Raw genomic sequence first — 18,849 nt, 5'->3', positions numbered from 1 at the left:
GTTGTTAATTATACCCATTTCAAGTGAGTCGAAAACTTTTAAATTTTTGTATTTGAGTACATGCATGCACTTATTTTTTAGTTATTTACAATTGCATGACCAATATATAAACTATGAAACGTCTTAGTATATAGAGTCGTATTTGTATTTCTTTCTAATAAAGTTGTTCTCCCTCTACCAGTATACATAATTAACACATGGTTGGTGAACTGCGCATATCTCTATGTTGATCTTTATACATTTTTGTATTGTTTAATTGTTAATTTCATACATTATCGTAACAATAATGTCATAAAAGAGCATGATGCATAGTTTGATGAGAAAGAAAATAATATCAAAATAAAGAAAAGATGACCCGCTTTAATTAATCCTATCATTATTTAAATTTGATAATAAGGTAATTAATTTTCATCCAAATTATTTCTTAAGAAAAAGAAAAGATGTGATGGTCGAATTATTAAATTAGACATTTATGTTGTGAGAATTCTTTTTTAAGTTATCAATATACGTATCAAATCTCAAACTTAGAAACTTTTTAAAATGGTGTAATTTAACTATATAGTTAAAAAAGAATCTCACTTTTCAAACCAAATTAGTTCTCATTCCTACACTTTTCCCCTACTACATAAAGAATAAAGATAAACTTAAATAAACAAAAACCATTCAATACATTATCCTACCACGTAAAACCTCTCTTCTTTTCTTTTTTCTTATAAAAGTAAAATTAATCCTAACAAAAATCTCTAAATTTTCTATTTGAAAAATTACAAACCCCATCTTACCATTTTATTTTATTCAAGCAGTCAAAAAAAAAAAAAATTAAAAAATGAAAATAATATTAAAGGGATGCAAATTAAATAAACATAATTGGTATAACTAATATTCTAATATTCTTAATTAATTAGTTTTAAAGTAATAATTAAGGAAAAGAAAGACAATGTTGATAAGGATGCGAAGGCAAAGGAATCGGAACATAAGTCTTATTCTTGGAGAGTGGGAACTTTAATGAATTAGATTCTTCTTCTTTTGCATACAATTACATGTCACATTTATAACACCATCTTAAAAACTAAAAGTACATCTTTTTTATTTAAATCATAACCTTAATTAATAATATATAACACTGTTTTCATTTCTTTTTCACTCTCACAAATTTATACACATTTTTGTTCAATAAATAAATTTGGCTCAAACATTTTATTTGTTAGACTCAATTATATTTCAATTGATAGAATTAAAATTATCTACGTACAAATTGGTATATGGTGCACTGTGGGTACTATGATATATGTCATAAATGATTTATTTTGAAAAATAAATAAATGCAATCTCTATCTATACAAATTATATGATTGTTCTATTTTTTTTAGGCGAAAGATTTAAGGGATTGGATTCTTTGTTAGGTTAAATTTCTTTTCGAAAATATCTTTTTAATTACAATTCGGGTGGAGAATTTGAACCTAATATGTCTTGTCCACAAAACCTACAATGCAAGTTACTAAATTTATGTTGACAATGTTCAAACATTTTTTTTACATCGGTCCATACATTTTAAAGATATTTGTTGTGGTAATTAAACATTTGACTTCGTCCATCTTTTAGATATTCTTATACATTTAAAATGTGACAACTTTTAGTTCCATGTTTATTTCATTATTAATAAAAAAGATAGTCACCTTTTAAAAGTTAAAAAAGTTAAAATTAGTCATTATTTGAATTTTTGAAAAGTGATTAATGAAAAGTAAAGGAATGTAACAAATCAAAATTCTTTTACAATAAACTCTATGAATCTTACAATATCAATTTTCTAAAAATACATTCAACGTAACACACACCAATATGATAAGAAAAAATATAATATAGAAAAAAGAAAGGTAGGAAAAAAAACAAAATAGTTATGGTAATGGTAATGAAATGAAAGAAGATGAGATTAAAATATTGTTGGATAGATATGATGTAATTAAGGGTAAATGAAGGTGAGATTAAAGAGAATAATAAACATATTTGAAGAAAAAAGATTAAAAAAAAGAAAAAAAGAAAAAAAGGAAAAGAAAAGAAAAGGTGATTCGGATAAATAATAATAGGATGCGTTTGGTTTACGCTCTCTCTCTCATGGGGTTGAGTTGGGGTTCTATCTTGACAGGACTTATCCCTTCCATTGCCACGTCATTAATATTTTCATTATTTTAACTAAAACAAAAAAAAACCATATAGTAATATTAAGAAATAAATTAATTAAATTAGAACAACGGCGGAGACGAGGCTTCCAATTTAAGCAGAAAAAGAAAAAAAGAGAGGGAAAACAAAACAAACAAACCCTCTTCAGGTAACAGTTAACATGCATTTTGAAATGCTTTCTCCTTCAAACGCTGTCGTTTTTTCACTATCTCCTTCCAAAAACCATCCTTTTTCCTCTTTTTTTAATTATTATTAAAATAAAGTATCCATTTGGTACTGTTTGATTGATTTTGCCACTACCCTTCCTCAAAACCATTTTTCTTTAATTTATTTACACTTGCATCTTGTGTTTTGGTAATAATAATAAATCATGCACTTTTGATTGATTTAATGGCTTAATTAAAGTTAATTAGTTTTAAACATTAGGCGGCACATTGGATTTAAGAAGTTTCATAGTTCGTTGGTTTTTAATGAGTTAAAGTGGTGAATCACGTAAAAATGAAATTGACAATATGTTTTTAAGTTATGATGTATTGAACATGTGATTCAAATTAAAATTTATTATTGTTTTGAAAATACAAATATTAGTATTTAAAATTTCAAAAAGTTTATAATTTTTCTTTTAAAAGTATCATAGCAATAGCAATAAGAGGATTAAAATTACATATAGGTCGATTGTTAATAGATGAGTTGAAAAAAACAAAATATTTATTGATTGATAAGAAAGAAAATAATTTAGAAAAGAAATGAAGTGGATGGCAAGATAAAGTAAATATGAAGAATTCTATGGACGATTTTGATAGCGATGGTTAATTTTTTTTTAAAAAAAAAAAAAGAAGAAAAGAAGAAAAGAAAAAGGAAAAAGGAAAAAGGAAAGGTATGTGTTTGGTTAGGAGGAGAGGAAAACCAGTAGGTGAAAGAAACTAAAAATAGAAGAAGAGAGGTAAAAAAGAGGAGGAGAGAAGAGAAGAGAATAAGGTTAGCCAGGTTAATAAGGAATGTGGGAATAGGAAAACAACAAAACCCAAACAAACCCTAATCCGTAATTAAACCACATTTGTTTGTTCAGGCGCGTAACACGCACAACACATCCTATCCCCCGTTTTTTCTCTCTCAAACATAATATAAATCTGAGTTCTCATTTTCCCCCACAATCTCATCATCTCTCTCCCCCTTCTTCCTTCATTCATTTCCCTTCACTCACTGCTCCGTGAGAAGAAGAAGAAAAACCACCCACACCCCCAACTCTCTCTTTTTTTCGTGCTGTCTTCCCCCTTTTCTTCTTTGTTTCCGCCATGGGCGCCACCATTCTTCCAGATCTCGGTGCTCAGATTTTCATTCCTCTTTGTGCTATTATTGGAATCCTTTTTTCTTTAGTCCAGTGGTACTACGTTTCACAAGTTAAACTCTCTTCTGCTCGTGATTCCGCTAATAACAACTCCTCTTCTGCTAAAAATGGCTACTCTGACTACCTTATTGAAGAGGAAGAAGGTGTTAATGACCATAACGTTGTTATTAAATGTGCCGAAATTCAAAACGCCATCTCTGAGGGTATAATTTCTTTTTATTCTTTCCTCTCAGATTTGTTTTCTCTTCTCTTTTTTTTATTGCTAGATCTGATGCCTGGATTCTTAGATTTATTCATTTTTTTTTCATTTTGTTTTTATTTTTGTTTATTTTTTTCGTTTTTTTATTGCTTTAGGGTTTATCTTTATCTTCTTTTGGTTTTTTTAATATCTGGAAAGATTGGTTACCTGCAGTTTGGCTTACGTGTTTTTATAGTTTTTACGCTATTATTATGTGTAGTAGATGTTTGGATATTACATTGGTTCTTTGTTTGTTGTCTTTTAGTTATTATGTTACGATGGAATCTGAGGCATGCCTATCCATGCCTTGCTTGACCGTGAATGCTGGGTCATTTACTGGTTTCTCCGCATTTTCATGGATGCGTTACTTAACTAACGTTTACGAATTAATTGTTTGTTTTTTTTGGTTATCGTGTATGTTATTCACGTAGTTTGATGGTTTATTTTTTTCAAGATTCTTCAAGGGAACTATGAAAGTGTGAATTTATGAATAGATCTAGAAAATGACGGAAATGACTGAATAGTGAATAGTTTTTATTTATTGAAAACAGAGCAAGACGTACTGTCAAGTGTCAGATTCCTTGGAACTTATTCTCTTATATGGGTGTCGTTTTTATCCTTTTTGGGTTTGTAGCGTTTTCCTTTTAATTAGTGGATAGAGATAAGTTCATCACAATATCTAGAGCCGAGGAACATTTCTTTCTAGCCTAGTTCATGAGATACCTGTTTCTTTGAATCAGATTCTACGTTTAGTCTTTTGTTTGTCCCGTGTGATAACTTGATGTAATTGTTATTTCTGTATACATATCCTTACAGAAAATAATATCAATACATGTATTTTTTTTATTCAGAAATTGGAAACATTTCTATGAGTTATTTTTGTTGATGTTTCTTTGTTGGTGGCCTTTAGAAAGATTTTTATTTCCCTTCGACATTTATGGATTCCTTTTATTGAAGATGCATCTTACAGAAATGAAAACTATTGAGCCGAATTTGTTTCCCTTGTAATGAAGAAACAGTGAGAAGTATTGTAGTCTCGTCTTTGGCTAATCTGTAGTTTAAGATGGTGTAAGATGTAAGATGGTTTAAGATGTAATGTAAGGTGTAAGATGGTTTAACCAGTTTCTTTCTCTCTAGTCGATCAGAATGTTTGTTCATTACAACCTTATAGCCATATAATCTCACATTGTGTTGATTTGGAGCTGTTTTTAACCTTTTTAATTCTTTAATGTTTTAGGGGCAACCTCCTTCCTTTTCACGGAGTACAAGTATGTTGGCATCTTTATGATATTGTTTGCAGCATTGATTTTTGTATTCCTTGGATCAGTGGAGGGTTTTAGTACCAAGCCCCAACCGTGCTCATATGACAAAACAAAAACTTGTAAGCCAGCTTTGGCAACGGCTACATTCAGTACTATATCATTTCTGCTTGGTGCAGTTACTTCAGTGGTTTCTGGTTTTCTTGGAATGAAAATTGCTACATATGCAAATGCCAGAACCACCTTGGAGGCAAGAAAAGGTGTTGGAAAGGCATTTATTACTGCTTTTAGGTCTGGTGCTGTCATGGGCTTCCTCCTAGCTGCCAACGGTCTCTTGGTTTTGTTTATTGCCATTAACATCTTCAAATTGTACTATGGTGAAGATTGGGGTGGTCTTTTCGAGTCTATCACTGGGTATGGTCTTGGTGGATCTTCCATGGCTCTCTTTGGTAGAGTTGGTGGTGGTATCTACACTAAAGCTGCTGATGTTGGTGCCGACCTTGTGGGTAAGGTGGAAAGGAACATTCCTGAGGACGACCCAAGAAATCCAGCTGTAATGATCGATGCTCTAGATATCTTTTTGTATTTCATTTTCTGCTGATACTTTTGTCTCTTAATTAGATCACTCAATGTTCTGGCAGGTGATTGCTGATAATGTGGGTGACAACGTTGGGGATATTGCGGGTATGGGATCTGATCTTTTTGGTTCATATGCTGAGTCATCCTGTGCTGCTCTCGTTGTTGCTTCTATCTCCTCTTTCGGCAACAACCATGAGTTCACAGCAATGCTCTATCCACTCATCGTTAGTTCTATGGGTATCCTTGTCTGCCTGGTCACCACTTTATTTGCAACGGATTTTTTTGAGATCAAGGCTGTTAAGGAAATTGAGCCAGCATTGAAAAATCAACTCATTATTTCCACTGTTATAATGACCTTTGGAATTGCAATTGTTACTTGGGTGGGTGTTCCAGCAAAATTCACCATCTTCAACTTTGGAACTCAAAAAGTTGTACAGAACTGGTTAGTGCTTGAATTATTGTCTTACAATTTCTTTTATTTATCACTAGTGGTTTGATCCACCGGAAAATATTTGGCCTTCAGGGAACTTTTCTTGTGCGTTGCTGTTGGTCTTTGGGCTGGGCTGATAATAGGATTTGTGACAGAGTACTATACTAGCAATGCATACAGGTAATTGATATATTGGCATTTATCTGGTCAGTTCTCAATGATTTAACTTATTTTATAAAAATGAAAATCTGATCACTTATTTGGTTTGGCTTTTCAGCCCTGTGCAAGATGTTGCTGATTCTTGTCGAACTGGAGCTGCTACAAATGTTATTTTTGGCTTGGCCTTGGGATACAAATCTGTCATTATCCCTATCTTTGCAATTGCAGTTAGTATTTTTGTGAGTTTCTCCTTTGCTGCAATGTACGGCATTGCTGTTGCGGCCCTTGGAATGTTGAGTACAATTGCTACTGGTTTGGCCATCGATGCGTACGGTCCAATCAGTGACAATGCTGGAGGCATTGCAGAGATGGCTGGCATGAGCCACAGAATTCGGGAGAGAACCGATGCCCTTGATGCTGCTGGAAACACAACTGCAGCAATTGGAAAGGTAATTTATTTTTATTCTGTGTGTTTAGACCGTACTGGGTGGATCGTTCCTTTATTGGCATTTGTCTTGGTTTTCTTAGAATGTCCAGAAGGCAACATTGTCTCAATATTTCGTTTTCAGTCTTTCCTTCAAAGTATTCCAATGATAATAACATTAATTTGTACGTGGATACCATGCTTGCCATCATTAGCAAAAACAACCCAAGTCAAAACTTGATTATTTTTTTGTATTTTTTCCAGGGTTTTGCCATTGGTTCAGCTGCTCTTGTGTCCCTTGCCCTCTTTGGTGCCTTCGTTAGCCGTGCTGGTGTTGTCGTTGTTGACCTCTTGACACCCAAAGTTTTCATTGGCTTGATCGTTGGTGCTATGCTGCCATACTGGTTTTCTGCCATGACAATGAAGAGCGTTGGGAGTGCAGCCCTGAAGATGGTTGAGGAGGTCCGAAGGCAATTCAACACAATCCCAGGTCTCATGGAGGGTACTGCCAAGCCCGACTATGCTACATGTGTCAAGATCTCAACTGATGCTTCTATTAAGGAGATGATCCCACCTGGTGCCCTTGTCATGTTGACACCCCTCATTGTTGGTATCCTATTTGGAGTCGAAACTCTTTCTGGTGTCCTTGCTGGATCCCTTGTTTCTGGTGTCCAGGTATGTGATTCCTGGAACTGCTAGTTAAAAGTTTAAAACTTTTGCATCAACCTTAAAATGCCTCTAACTGATTGATTCTTGTTTTGCTCAACTGTAGATTGCTATCTCCGCATCCAACACCGGAGGTGCCTGGGACAATGCTAAGAAGTACATCGAGGTATGTTGAATCCATAAGAGTCATCTCTACAATGTTACAATAATTTTGCAGTACTGGATGTAATAACAAGTTGGTCTCAACCGTCATGGACAGGCTGGTACCTCTGAGCACGCAAGAACCCTTGGCCCGAAAGGATCAGATCCACACAAAGCTGCTGTTATCGGGGACACAATCGGAGACCCACTCAAGGATACATCTGGACCTTCTCTCAACATTCTCATCAAGTTGATGGCTGTGGAGTCACTCGTGTTTGCTCCTTTCTTTGCCAGCCACGGTGGTATTCTGTTCAAGATCTTCTAAGAATGAAAGAGGAATGAATCTTTGTGCCATTACATCATCCTCTCCTCCTTCCATTGACATAACCTCTCCCCTCTACGAAATTTTCAATGCTTTTTTTAGACTTCATATTATTATATGTTCAAGTCTGTAGCTTTGATTCCCTTTTGAGAAACTTGTAGTTTCAAGTGGCAGAGCCTTTTACCCTTTCATCGGTTGTGATGATGATGATGAAGAAGAAGAAAGATAAGAAGATAAATCGGTCAAATCTTGTGAAATGAGACTGCGAAGTTAAAATTCTCTTTTTCCCAATTGAGAACAGGCTATTATTGTTATTCTCACTCCTTTTCCTCCCTCTCTCTTTTTCTCTGTTCAATGCTGAGTTCCATTTTGAATTTTGAGGACCTAAAATTTTTGAGGATCTTATACCAAATGCATTCGTGGGTTCTCTCTTTGTTGAAAATCTTTGCTTCTTTCATTCATTTAATTTAAAGCAAGCTGTGGTTGGTAACTTATTCTTGATCCAAAAAAACATCCTCGTATTTGAAAAACTTGTCTTAGTGCCTTTTATTTTTTATTTATTTTTCATTAAACCTGATTGTTTTGATCTTCCTTTTAGTTTATTTAGAAAATTGCTTTTATAAACTTTCCAGCTTTTTAGAACAAACATGTTTGGATCTGGATGATAATACACGTGAAAGTCTTGTTTGAATCGAGTGTCAAATGAAATTTTTATTCAGTTACATATTTATCATTGAGATTTTCAAAGGCTAACCAAATCTAGTTTTTGGAAACAAAGATAGAGGTGTTGATAGTGGGAGACAACCTTTTCAGTTTCATACTTTTATTCTAATGTGGTAGTAAAAGCTCAAGAATCACCATGAAATAAGTTATATGTTCCTTCTTACAAACACCATGAAACACACAACAACATGGGCACTCTAAATCCTCAATCCATCTACTGATCTCTCTCCCTTTTGGTAGTTCTGGAAATATGTTTGCAAATAGTTCTTCGTACTTCTGAACAATCTCGGTCTCTTCTCGTCGATCAGCCCCTCGATTGGCTTGATCTCTATATCTTTTTCTGGGCAGCAGAAAGACACCACTGAAATCCTCTGTCTCTCTGAATTCGTCACCGCCCGATGAATAAGGCTCTTGAAGATTCCATTACTCATGATCTCCATACACATAACACATAACATTAGTAATCCCTTAAAAACCCAGTATGTAACATCAAAAATAAAAAAATCAAAATTAAGTATTTAATATTGTTACTTCGGCTTGTTCCCCAATGATGATGAGAAGAGAATCAGCAACGGCAGGAACAGGGACTCTATACCACTGATCATCTTTTCGCAATTCGAGGCCTTCAACTTGTTTGTCGAGTAGAAGAACGGTGATAGCTGTGCCATCGGAGTGTTCTTTGAGTCCAAGAACAAGATGTGGTGTCGAACACGGCGGATAGAAATTGAACCTTTTGAATAAAGTTGGTCGCTTTCCTACTTGATCGGTAAAGCTATTGGGCTCCACGTTTAGGGATCTTGCCATGGCTATCAGCACTGTGTCGATTATTTTCATTAATTTTACTGTATACTCATGTAGATCTTCCTTGCTTGAATAAGGGTAATCACTCAATAATAATTCCTATCTATTTGTTTTTGGGTTATTGAAAAGGATTAAAATATCCATCACATGCTGATATATAATGTGTTATTGCATAGTTTTAGGGTTAATGTTTTGAGGGCCGATATATTTCATGAATAGAATTACATGTATAAATTAAAAAATAGATATCATGAATAGAATTACAGGTAGAATCTCAATTTAAAATCATTGATGGAATTACAGGATCTCAATCTAAAATCGTTAAAGAAATCACATGGCAGAATTTGAACTAAAAATTGTTAATGGAATCACATCACATGGGTAAGTTCATATATTAAAATGAAAGGGATCATCGTTGATTGTATAAATTAAAAAATAGATATCAGCAACTTTTTTTATTAAAAATTTGAACCATTTTCATTTACTTGTCGTCCTCTATCTTTTCATCCATTAGGAATTTCACTTTTGGAAAATAATTTTAGTTTTGAAAAATAATTTTAAAAAAAAGTTGAATTGATTTAAATCTACAGAAATTTAGAGTTTAAACTGACCTGAAAGATGGAGGATTTAAAGGCCAAAACTCGAGACGTCTTTCATCCTTAGGATTTGTCACGAGATATAAACGATCGGACCAATCTAGAATTTGTTGGTTTGAAAAAATTAAATCATTCCCGTATCCTTCCATTCCATCCACTTCTCTTCCATATCTCATCTTCTCTTCAATGGGCAATGAGAAAAATTGCTCACTTATTTTTCTCATTTTCTCCAAAAATGAACTTGAAATACCGTGATTAGTTGCCTGAAACCCCACTCTCAAATTAATTAATCGATTGCACTCCATTTCATAACCATTTACGTTTACTATTTTATTTCAATTTTTTAAAAAACTATACTTCATATGTATATACTATAGTTTCACATTTCTTGAAAAAGAAAATTTTGAAAATATTAGGATGGTTAGTAGATAATAAAACAAAAATATATACTCTTAAGAGTCTTGAGGTACCCAAGAACAAACAGATACGTGTCCTCAATCTTTGACACAGGCAAACAAACTAAAGTATATCTAATAATGTATTTGTTTATATTATCCCTATCTTTAAAACACCAAAAAGTTAACAACAGTATAATACGTTTTCAAACGTAAAAGGAATTGTTGAGATTCATGAAAACTGACCTGAAAGCATCCCCAAGTACTAAGAGCCAACCGGAGGTGGTTCAGCGGAGCCTCGCCCACCGACGCAGATGAAAGTTGAGAAAGGTCAAGGACCGGAATCTGTGCCAATGGAAGTGGAGTATTATTGTTGGAATCTCCGCCGTGGTAGCCGCCTTTGTAAATATAACTTTCGGGCGTATGGCCGCCATTGATGAGAAGTTGTTGTTGGAGTGTTTGTGTTTGTGGGATCTGAGAATTTTGTGCCATTTGTTTATGATGATGTAGAGGTATGATTATGTATTCATATTATCTTTTTATTAAAGATTTAAAAGACTAAAATACCCTTTTTGATTTTGATTTATTACACTTTTATGTCTTTTCAATTCAAAGCATTCATTATTGAGGAGGAAGTGATTTATTTTTCTTAGAGGGGTCCATTTTGAATTGTCTTCCATTATTGGTACTCTCAAATTTGTAATAAAATAAGAAAGAAAACTAAACTCACTTTTAGTTTTATAAATTAATTAGCACACAACTAAAATAAATGGTCCGAAGGAGAAGAAACCCTCTTGAGTGCCCCAATAGAAACTCTACACCATGTGGAGAAACAAAGCAAAACCTTAAATTGAACGACCAAACTAGATTTAGGACTCAACCAAATTTAGAGAAATTAAATTCAAGTTTATAATATAACTTTTTTCCAAGAAAAGAAAAGAAAACCCTTCAAACTTCAATCAATTCAGTCTGGAGAAAGCCCCATGCCGGATTAATCAAAATCAAAATCAAAAATTAATTAATCAACCTCAATCTATTATTAATTATTACACTACACCAAATTCTTAAAAATATTTTCAAGTTCAAACTATCAACCTCCAACTTCGAGTCTACCCTCCCATGCATTACTCAAAAACTGAGATAGAGGGTAGAGCTGAAACACCATAGAACAAATTTAGATTCTTGCAGCCTCCATTGGTCTCTCTCCCTGTTGGTAGTACTCAAAGTAAAGCCCAACAAAGTTCTTCACACTCTTGTACAACCTTGGCTGACTTTCATTAATCAGCTCCTCTAACGGTTCAATTTCTTTTTCTGAATCTGGAAGGTAAAACACTGCCAAGGATATCCTCTCCCTCTCTGAGTTTGTCAATACTCTATGAACTGGACTCTTGAATATCCCATTACTTGTGATCTACAATCAAATCACCACTTTGTTTACCAACATGTTTCACATGCATTTTAGAACAAACAAGTGTTTCTTTTTTTACCTCTACTTGATCCCCCACATTGACGAGAAGAGCGTCCGTAACAATCGGAGCATTGTACCACTCATTGTCTTTCATGAACTGAAGACCTTCTACTTTCTTATCCTGCAACAAAATGGTTATGGCTGATCCATCAGCGTGTGGCTTAACACCGAGAACAAGATCGGGATTTCGACATCGAGGGTAGAAGTTGAACCGTGCGTCAAGTTTAACTTGCTCGCCGTATTGGCTAAGAAAACTACTCTCATCTAAATCCAATGACCTTGCCATGGCCTTGAGGATTTTCTCACTTATCAGCTTCACATTAGTAGTGTACTCACCAACAACTTCCCTACAATGAATCCAAGAACAAGATATGTTTATGTAGATTCATAAACAAAATCACAAACAAAACAAGATTTTAGAAAGAAAAACTAACCTAAATCTTTGAGGATTTGTTGGCCAATACTTGAAACGACGGCTTTGGTGCGGATATACAGTAAGGTATAAACGATCAGTCCAATCAAGAATTTGTTGGTTTGAGAGAATCATGTCGTTCCCATATCCTTCCATTTCATGTTCTTCTTTTAAGTGTTTTAATTTCTCTTCCATTGAAAGACCAAAGAATTGTTTCGTTAATTGACGAACTTCATCAAGATATTCACTTGTCATTCCATGATTTATAGCCTATAAGAACATCACAAATATTTATGAATATCTTCAATTTAATCTTTAACGGGAACGAGATACAGAGTCCACAGAAATCAGAAATTCCTAACCCCCTTTACAAATTAGTGTTTTAGAGAGGAAAATCAAGAGAAATCGAACCTGAAAGCAGCCCCATGATTGAAGTCCATGTCGGAGTTTCTCCAGTTCCGGTCCGGATTTGGATGAAGAGGAGAGGAGAGCGATGTCGATTACAGGAGCTGCCATTAACGGAGCATTTCGAGCTCCTCGATCGCTTTCTTTATGGATGTATCTTTCAGGGACTTCCCCTTTAGAAGCTACATCTTGAACCGTGCCGGAAGGGTTAGTACTGGCCATGGCTGGTAGGTTGGAAACGACGGCGTTCTGTAGTTCCGATCGCAAAACAGAGTGCATGAAATGGGCTTAGAATCCTTTTCAAAGAGAAAAAAAAAAGGAAAAGAAATGGGTTTAGAATCAAAGTTGAAGTTATCGGCAGCAATATCGAGAAATACAGAGTGTTGAATCGGAGCCTTATAAAATTATAATATAATATTAAAAACTACAAGAAAAACGAGGAAGTTGAATTAGACTTTTCAATCAACAATTAAACGAAAACCCATTCTAGAACAGATCTTATTATCATATATTTCTTATTATTCTAAGAAATTGAAGCTCCCCACGAAGTACAAACACTCTTAATCAGAATCATATCAGCAGAAGGAATTCCATTAAAAAACGAGGAGGAACAACTTTTGAGCTTAGAAATGGCCTTGCAACAAGTGGGATGAGGAGCAATTGGGTGTTTAAACACATCGATCATACATTTCGTCGCCTCTGGAACAAACGAAAAGCAGGGGAAAAAAGAGATATCCTCTGTTAGGAATGGATCAGGTTGAGTTGGCGCCACTGCTGCCTTCATGGCCTCCGCTGGTAGTGTGAAAATGGCTGTACAGCATAGGAATACGAGGATTAGCTTCATAGTAGATGTTTTTAGTGATTTCGCCGCCATTGTTAGTGGAAATTTTGAGTGTAAAGGTTCAGAGAAGGGTTGAATTAGGGGATCTTTTTTTGGTTTCTGACAGAAAATTGGGGAGTACGGAGGTTAGATATAGGGGAAGAAGAATTGAGTTTGAAAACGTTTGGTATATTTATGGGAATTGAAACACCGCAATTCTGGTAATGAAACTCTGGAGTTAAAGAATTTAGGGTTTAATTTCGAAAATTTTCAGCTACCGGAGCGTTTCTGTAACTCGAAGGGAGGAAGACGGCGATTGAGTATTTGCTTGCCGCTGTCGACTGCTTTCCGATGTGTCGTCGTCGTCTTAGCGGAGAGAGGCAGCGGAGCAGAGTCGGTATAATTGGAATTTTTTCTTCTCGATGCCTACTTACAAAAATAACTCAAAAAAAAAAAAGATCGTTTGAAAAATATAAAAAAATAAAAAAGTATTTGTATATATAACGATTTCGAAAATAGAAAATGCATTAATTGGGTTTTAGATTTGTATGTTTAGATTTGGTTAGACAATGTATTGTTTAAAATCTAAACCATTTTTCAAAATTTGGTATACCATTTTTTTCAATATCCTTTATACACACTTTTTTAATATAATTTAAATGTCTAACCAAACATAAAAAGAGAAAAAATAATAAAGAGGATAGAAAAGAAATAGTACCCAAATCTAAGAACAAATGATCACAAAAAAAATTGGAGGGAGAAAAAAAAAATTGGAGAAGAGAGAAAAAGATGGAAGGACAAACTTGTAATATTTAAAAATGACTAATGAATTTTATTAGATGACCATAAATATTTTATAGTTTATTATATTTAGAAAAGTTTCCCAAAAAAATCCTAAAACATTGTTTCGAAGTTTTTTTCTGATAAAAAATAATTAATTGTAAGAAAAATAAAAAAATGATAAATTTTATAAACTATTTACAAGATATAGCTAAATTTATATTCTAGTAAACATCAACCATAGTGACATTAGTAGTCAGCTATAAAAATTTATCTCTTTCGATAAAATTCAAAATTTCTATATATTTTATAAATATTTTAACTCATTTTATTATATTTATAAAAATTCTTATTTAAAATTTTTTTTCATAAAATTCATACTATAGTTTTGACTATATTTTTAGATAATTATAATTGACCGCAAATTTTAGAATTGAGACTGAAATCACACCCTACGCCATCATCAGCATCTACATAACTCACCTCCTCCCTCCCTCCTCCCTCCTCCTCCAAAGACAATCTATTTATATTGTCACTTTCTTAAAATTGAGACTTAAAATATTTCCGTTGGAATCTTAAAATTATTTCTTATCTTAAAAGAAAAGGCAAAACTTGAATTAAAAAAGAAAATCTTGCCAAAACTTTGGAAGTTGAAATTTAGTTTCGTTCTCCAAGCATTAATTCCCACCTTGCGACAGGGTGAAATAATCAAACACTACATGAAACCAACTTCCCAATTAAGTAGGTGGTCAAGTCAATCGTTTATGTTGATCAATTAAAGTATATATGTCGGCTAGATTGACACACTTATGGCCTTTGACAAACGGTAAAAAGAAAAATATGTACTAGTTCTCATATTTCAGATGGAAACAAAATCCACTCTTCCTTAAATTTATAAAATACTACTAAAAATGATAATTTTCTCTTATTCATTACGATCCAATCAACTCAATTAAACAACCTTTAGCATGAGAAATCGATCAAACACCCCACAAAGCACAAATCTTTTTAACCAATTCCTTGTCAGCAGAGGGAACATCTTTGTAAGCCTCGGGATTACAGTCGTTAAGCTTAAGAATGGCTCTGCAACATGACGGATGAGGAGGCATTGAATTCTTCATCACATCGATCATACATTTCGTCGCCTCGAAAGTAAACACCGTGCAGTTCACCGATGCAAAATCCTTCATTACGAATTGATCAAGCGTTGTCACGGTACGTGCCATCACGGGTAATGCTAAAATGGCTATGCAAACTAGGAATATGAGTGGTACCTTCATTGAGGCGGCCATGATTTCAATTTAAGAGGGATTTGAATTATTAGATATATAGGGGGGAAACTGTGTGTTTGGTTATGTTGTGTTTTTATTCAGACCTTTTTTTATATTAAGTTAATTAGTGTATTACTTTTAGTATGTATTCTAAATTAGTGACAAATGTAAGATAAGCCTTTATCTTTGGGTTTCCTTTATATGTATGGTGCAGTATTATGCTATCTCAAGGTTGATGGAATAGCATTTTGAATACCAAGAATTTCTCCTCCATTTACTCTCAATTTGGCCTCACTTTCCTAGGTTTTTTAAATAACAATTGAGTTATGAAAATGAATTGTTATTAGTACGTTAGTTAAGTTTCTTGTTGATTAATTAAGAATGATCTTAAATATAAGGAAAAAAAAAAAAGTCAAATTTGAAAACGTTTGAAGTCATTATAGTAATTAAAAGCTGCAATATATGTTGTTGGGTAACTTCTTTTGAAAAAGGAAACCTTCATTGTTAATGTGCATAAGTGCGTTATTATTTTTAGCAATGTTGTTGATGATTCTATCATGGACATTGTTGAAGTAACATGCCCTTTGAATTTAAAAATTGAAAGTATAATTTGATTTTTTTTTAAAATTATGGGTTTCATCGAGCTAAAGATTGTGTTTTATCAAACATGTAGGATATATGTCAACTTCGACTTCTTCTTAAAGAAAAACTTTAAAATTTGAGATTTAATTTCTTCGTATTCAAAATTCCTTGGAATAATATATTTGGTGGCACGTATCAATATCTATATCTCTATCTATGTTATGAAAGCTGACTGCATAGTTGTAGAAAAGTCATAGCAAGTGCTGAGAAGGCTATGAAAGTTTGAAAAAAAATGTTTTGTTACGAATATAAATTGAGAGAAAACATTAAACAAGCCGATGCTTACTTGATAGTTGAGAATACTTGTCTATAATAAAAGCTTGGAAAATAAGTGTTGAAATCCTTCTGCTTAGTAAAATAAAGAGAACAAGCATTTGGATATAAGGTTTATTTTCTTTTTACGGATGACCTATTTTGAGAGGCCCAAATGAAATTTTGCCTGGGGCCTCATTTTTTGAAAACCAACGTTGTTAGGCCTTCTGCTTCCTAAAATTATCCAAATGACGTCTATCACTTTAATTTTTGGGAATTCGTGAAAATGACAAATATAAGAATGGAAATTTGAAAAATAGCAAACTATTATTTTTTATTTATTTATGGCAAAACTATCTGTTTGAAATAGTTTCCCACTTTCTTGGTCCGAAATTACCCCTCAACGGATGAGAACTACCCAGATTCAAATTCAGTATATCTAAGGAGATTGAAAAATCAAATAAAATATCACATGTCCGATTACAGTGAACACATAATTATTAACTAAATCAAAAAATTATTATATTCTTTCAAAGATCCCTAAACATATTCAATTGGTTTCAATATCTCCTAGTTATTCCGATTTTTACCTTCAATAATTATATATTCAAACTTTAGCTATTAATGCAATAAATACGTCCTAAAATTTTAACAATGAATACTTTCTAAAATAATGATAAAGATGATGCAATACTTAACTATTAACAAAAACATTAAAAAAGTAATGGAAAATCATTTAAATTTAAAAGATTCAAATTTCAAATCTCAACTAAAATTCAAATTTAAATTCCAACCATTGCAAATATAATGGAAATAAAATCAAATCCCAACCCTCCTTAAAATCATGCCAATGTGATCTATCTTTAATTTTGTTAACCAACCGGAATTAAAGGAAAAGAAAATAGAAGATTGACAATCAACCGGAATTAAGGGAAACGAAAATTTGTACTAAAAGAAGAAGGTGGAAAGCGACGGTGCGGGTGGAAAGCCATTTGAAAATTTGAAGAATGTTAGAACCGGAGAAAATTTGAAGAAAATTTTGAGAACTTCGTATTTTTTACCGATACATGCAGAAAACAGAGGAAAAATCCAAAGGTTGAAGAAGGAACAAAAGTGTGAAACGAAACAACTCACCGGTACTTTGGGTGGTGCAAACCGATTAAAAAAGGAAGGGCGCGCAGACGGTGGAAAAGCGAGGGAAGAGAAACCGATGGTGGAAAAGCGACGGAAGAGAAAGCGACGATGAAAAAACGGAAGAGAAAACTACGGTGGAAATGCGCCGGAAAACCTTTAAAAACAGAAGAACAAATGCGTCGGAAAGTCTTTACAGAAGATGGTTTTATTTTTTTGGGAGCGAAAATTAGAAAATTGAAGGGAGTACATAGTATGTATTAATTACAGGGTATTTGTGGGTTTTCTTACTACTGTATTTAGGAGTCTATATTTTAAAGTAGGTAGGGGCATTCAAGACATAGTTATCCCATTTATTATGTGGAAATTAACTGTTTTGCTATTTTGACAATTTAAAAATAAATTTGCCATTTATCCAAAGTAAACCTTAGATTTTGCTATTCTTCTTGTCGCCCCTTAATTTCTCAACCCTCATCTTTCATTCTCCATCTTCTTCGACATCTTTCTACAATAATCTCTTTCTCCTCTCGATGGTAGCTTGTAGCACAAGGAGATTTTTTAACCATCGACGTAAGCATAAGGCCAAAAAAAGTAGGCATTCTTGTGCATAATGTCAATTCTTGAGTAAATAGAGAGTAAGTTTTCAAAGTTTGAATATCCTTCAACTTTGTAGAAAAAATGCTTATTTTCTCATTTAAAGGGGTGTTAGTCTTATATTCCACAAAAACCAACTTCCTTATGTAATCTAACTAAATGATACTTAATAAATAAAGAAAAAAAATATCCACCATCAAGAATGGATAACTTTCTTATTCAACTTCATCAAATTTATAACTCAAATTACATTAATTTAGTCTAAGAAATAGAAACTCCCCATGAAGCACAAATGCTCTTAACCAAAATCATATCACCGGAGGGAATGTCTTTGAGAAACTGGGACGAACAATCATGAAGTTGAGTGATGGCTTCACAACATGAAGGATGAGGAGCAACTGCATTTTTAAGCACATCAATCACACATTTTGTTGCCTTAGGAACGAATGATATGCAGGAAAACGAAGAGAAATCCTCCGACGTGGGTGTTACTGCTGCTACTATTGTTGGACGAGCTGTTACGGATGATGCTAAAATGGCAATGCAGACTAGGAGTACTAGTGGTAACGTTGTTATTGCTGATGTTGCCATTTCTTGGTACCAAAATTGAGTATGAATTAGGTTAAGAGAAGGATTGAATAAGAAGGTTCTAATTACTCTCTAAAAATCAGTAGTCCTGTTTGGTTTGTGTGGGAGAAAGGACTAAAGAGGTTAGATATATAGGAAAATTGGAAATGTTCGGTAATAAGCTATGAAAACTGCAATTTCTTTAATTTTTATGTTAACTTTGAACTTTAATTTGAAGTTACTAAATT

At 33.4% G+C, this 18,849-nt stretch overlaps 3 protein-coding genes across 10 annotated transcripts; 1 reads left to right on the top strand and 2 right to left on the bottom strand.

Moving 5' to 3' along the window:
- Positions 1-3,268: 3,268 nt before the first annotated feature.
- On the top strand, positions 3,269-8,064 carry LOC103487401 (pyrophosphate-energized vacuolar membrane proton pump). Its single transcript, XM_008445704.3, has 8 exons — positions 3,269-3,729; positions 5,002-5,576; positions 5,665-6,044; positions 6,126-6,212; positions 6,310-6,640; positions 6,880-7,290; positions 7,388-7,447; positions 7,541-8,064. The coding sequence occupies exons 1-8, from the start codon at positions 3,474-3,476 to the stop codon at positions 7,745-7,747; spliced, it is 2,307 nt and encodes a 768-aa protein (XP_008443926.1). The 5' UTR covers positions 3,269-3,473; the 3' UTR covers positions 7,748-8,064.
- A 486-nt stretch (positions 8,065-8,550) lies between these two features.
- Positions 8,551-13,813, bottom strand: LOC103503160 (jasmonate-induced oxygenase 4-like). 8 transcript variants are annotated; one of them, XM_051081593.1, is made up of 7 exons: positions 12,551-13,813; positions 12,162-12,409; positions 11,747-12,074; positions 10,506-11,670; positions 9,880-10,127; positions 8,999-9,335; positions 8,551-8,901 (listed from the first exon to the last, which is right to left on the bottom strand). In XM_051081593.1, the coding sequence occupies exons 1-4, from the start codon at positions 12,821-12,823 to the stop codon at positions 11,434-11,436; spliced, it is 1,086 nt and encodes a 361-aa protein (XP_050937550.1). In that variant the 5' UTR covers positions 12,824-13,813; the 3' UTR covers positions 8,551-8,901; positions 8,999-9,335; positions 9,880-10,127; positions 10,506-11,433. The 8 variants fall into 8 exon arrangements, with proteins under 8 accessions (XP_050937550.1, XP_050937551.1, XP_016903407.2 ...); XM_051081594.1 differs by having other exon boundaries at positions 8,999-9,331; XM_017047918.2 differs by having other exon boundaries at positions 8,999-10,127; positions 12,551-12,840; positions 13,160-13,813.
- On the bottom strand, positions 8,665-9,271 carry LOC127148291 (jasmonate-induced oxygenase 4-like). The gene is made up of 2 exons (XM_051081764.1): positions 8,999-9,271; positions 8,665-8,901 (listed from the first exon to the last, which is right to left on the bottom strand). Exons 1-2 carry the CDS (start codon positions 9,269-9,271, stop codon positions 8,665-8,667), a joined length of 510 nt encoding a protein of 169 aa, XP_050937721.1.
- Positions 13,814-18,849: the final 5,036 nt, after the last annotated feature.

This window comes from Cucumis melo, chromosome 2 (genome assembly GCF_025177605.1).
Source record: "Cucumis melo cultivar AY chromosome 2, USDA_Cmelo_AY_1.0, whole genome shotgun sequence".
In the NCBI taxonomy this organism is placed as follows: Eukaryota; Viridiplantae; Streptophyta; class Magnoliopsida; order Cucurbitales; family Cucurbitaceae; genus Cucumis; species Cucumis melo.
Note: the sequence above shows the minus strand (reverse complement) of the source record. Positions and strands in the feature narration are given on the sequence as shown.

Excerpts from the sequence above, each read along its gene's own strand:
- LOC103487401 (XM_008445704.3), top strand. The coding sequence starts at position 3,474 with ATGGGCGCCACCATTCTTCCAGATCTCGGTGCTCAGATTTTCATTCCT. Across the intron at positions 5,577-5,664 it reads ACGACCCAAGAAATCCAGCT|GTGATTGCTGATAATGTGGG; the intron begins GTAATGATCGAT and ends ATGTTCTGGCAG. Across the intron at positions 6,045-6,125 it reads CAAAAAGTTGTACAGAACTG|GGAACTTTTCTTGTGCGTTG; the intron begins GTTAGTGCTTGA and ends TTTGGCCTTCAG.
- LOC103503160 (XM_008467313.3), bottom strand. The coding sequence starts at position 12,823 with ATGCACTCTGTTTTGCGATCGGAACTACAGAACGCCGTCGTTTCCAAC. Across the intron at positions 12,410-12,550 it reads AATCATGGGGCTGCTTTCAG|GCTATAAATCATGGAATGAC; the intron begins GTTCGATTTCTC and ends ATGTTCTTATAG. Across the intron at positions 11,671-11,746 it reads ATGTGGGGGATCAAGTAGAG|ATCACAAGTAATGGGATATT; the intron begins GTAAAAAAAGAA and ends ATTTGATTGTAG.
- LOC127148291 (XM_051081764.1), bottom strand. The coding sequence starts at position 9,271 with ATGGCAAGATCCCTAAACGTGGAGCCCAATAGCTTTACCGATCAAGTA. Across the intron at positions 8,902-8,998 it reads TCATTGGGGAACAAGCCGAA|ATCATGAGTAATGGAATCTT; the intron begins GTAACAATATTA and ends ATGTGTATGGAG.